Here is a 1461-nt window from a genome sequence, read left to right as displayed (position 1 = left end):
ATTTACGATTTAGTTTTAGTTTTAGGTAAGTGTAAAAATTACATACGAACGTCCCATAAAAATTCAGTGAATTACAAAAAAAAAAACAAAAAAAATCCAGTGAATTACATAACTGGATGAATTTAGACTTTTATGGAAACATGAATTAATTTAAATTTAGTGTATAGAGTATAGACCGGAGAATGAAATCTCAGATGATAGACTAATTAATTTGTCTATAATTTTCATATATATATATATATATATATATATATATTTAAGATATATTTCCAAATCCGTTCAGTTTTTTTTTTTTATATTCTTGTTGAATGTAAAATTAGTTATGTGCAATATATCGTATTTCATTCGACAAAGTTACTACCATAAATTAATTATAAATACCACATACTGATGCCATTCTTACTTCAAAATCGTTTCAGATCATTAAAAAAATGAACCATTTCATAATTCTTTTGTTAGTTACAAGTACTACTATGTATTTTGGGCAAAACGAAGCTTGCAAAAAAAATCATGTAGTAATTCATAATGAAATCGCTCCTGGTATTGTTCTCAACATTGCATGTCGAGAATATAGCATAGAGCGCCCACCTAAACGATTTCACCAACTAAATTATAAGGATCCTTTTTATATCATTGAGTTTGAGGATAATAACCAACTACCTCATGGTGAAAAATGGTATTGTTTGCTTAGTTACGGGACTAAACCAAAATATTGGTATGATATAGAAGTATATCGTCAAGGCTATTATCCTCGATGTGGTCAACTACGCTCATGGATTGCCAAAACGGATGGAATTTGGTTTACAAGAAGATATAACAGCCCTCCGGGACATGTTCTTAATTGGAAAATTCAGTAACTAATGTTTACGTAAGAAGGGTTTTTGTTTTGCGTCATATGTACTAGCTATGTCGTAAAAGTGAATCAAGTCATCGATGTAATCCGGTGGTAAAATATATGGAAAAATGTTGCAGTAAAATATGAGTTCATTTGCTGGTTAAATATTTTACATTAAGGTTTTAAGTAATAAAATAACATATTTTTATATTAATTCTTTTCAAGCATGTTTGCATTTGTATGGTTTTGAAAAAATAAACGGTTTAAAAGGTGATCCGTATAGCATTATGGTATTCTAATTTCGGATCATATCAGCTTGAATCTTGGATCCCAGTTTTTTTTTTCTATTGATCAAACAGATGTTATCATTTCGTTAAAATAAAAGTATCATATAAAGCAAAGGTTGTTTTTAAAGCAAACGTTGTTTTTAAAACACATCATAAAAGGGTCTTTTCCAAAGCATAAAGCAACAAACAGACAAAGGTAGATAGGGATAATCGATAGTAGGAACTTAAGAGTTATGAACCACATGCTAGGAAGCAAACGGGAACCTATGAGATCAAGGCAAATCGATGTAAACTCCTTGAGCAGGTCAATGGAAAAGTAGGTGGCCACTGTCTTGAGTC

General features: G+C 30.1%; 1 protein-coding gene across 1 annotated transcript; it reads left to right on the top strand.

The window, feature by feature from the left end:
• On the top strand, window positions 432-857 carry LOC104742639. Its single transcript, XM_010463654.1, has one exon. The coding sequence runs from the start codon at window positions 432-434 to the stop codon at window positions 855-857; it is 426 nt and encodes a 141-aa protein (XP_010461956.1).

This window comes from Camelina sativa, chromosome 14 (genome assembly GCF_000633955.1).
Source record: "Camelina sativa cultivar DH55 chromosome 14, Cs, whole genome shotgun sequence".
Taxonomy (NCBI): Eukaryota; Viridiplantae; Streptophyta; class Magnoliopsida; order Brassicales; family Brassicaceae; genus Camelina; species Camelina sativa.
The sequence above is the reverse complement of the archived record's forward strand: the minus strand, read 5'-3'. Positions and strand labels throughout refer to the sequence as shown.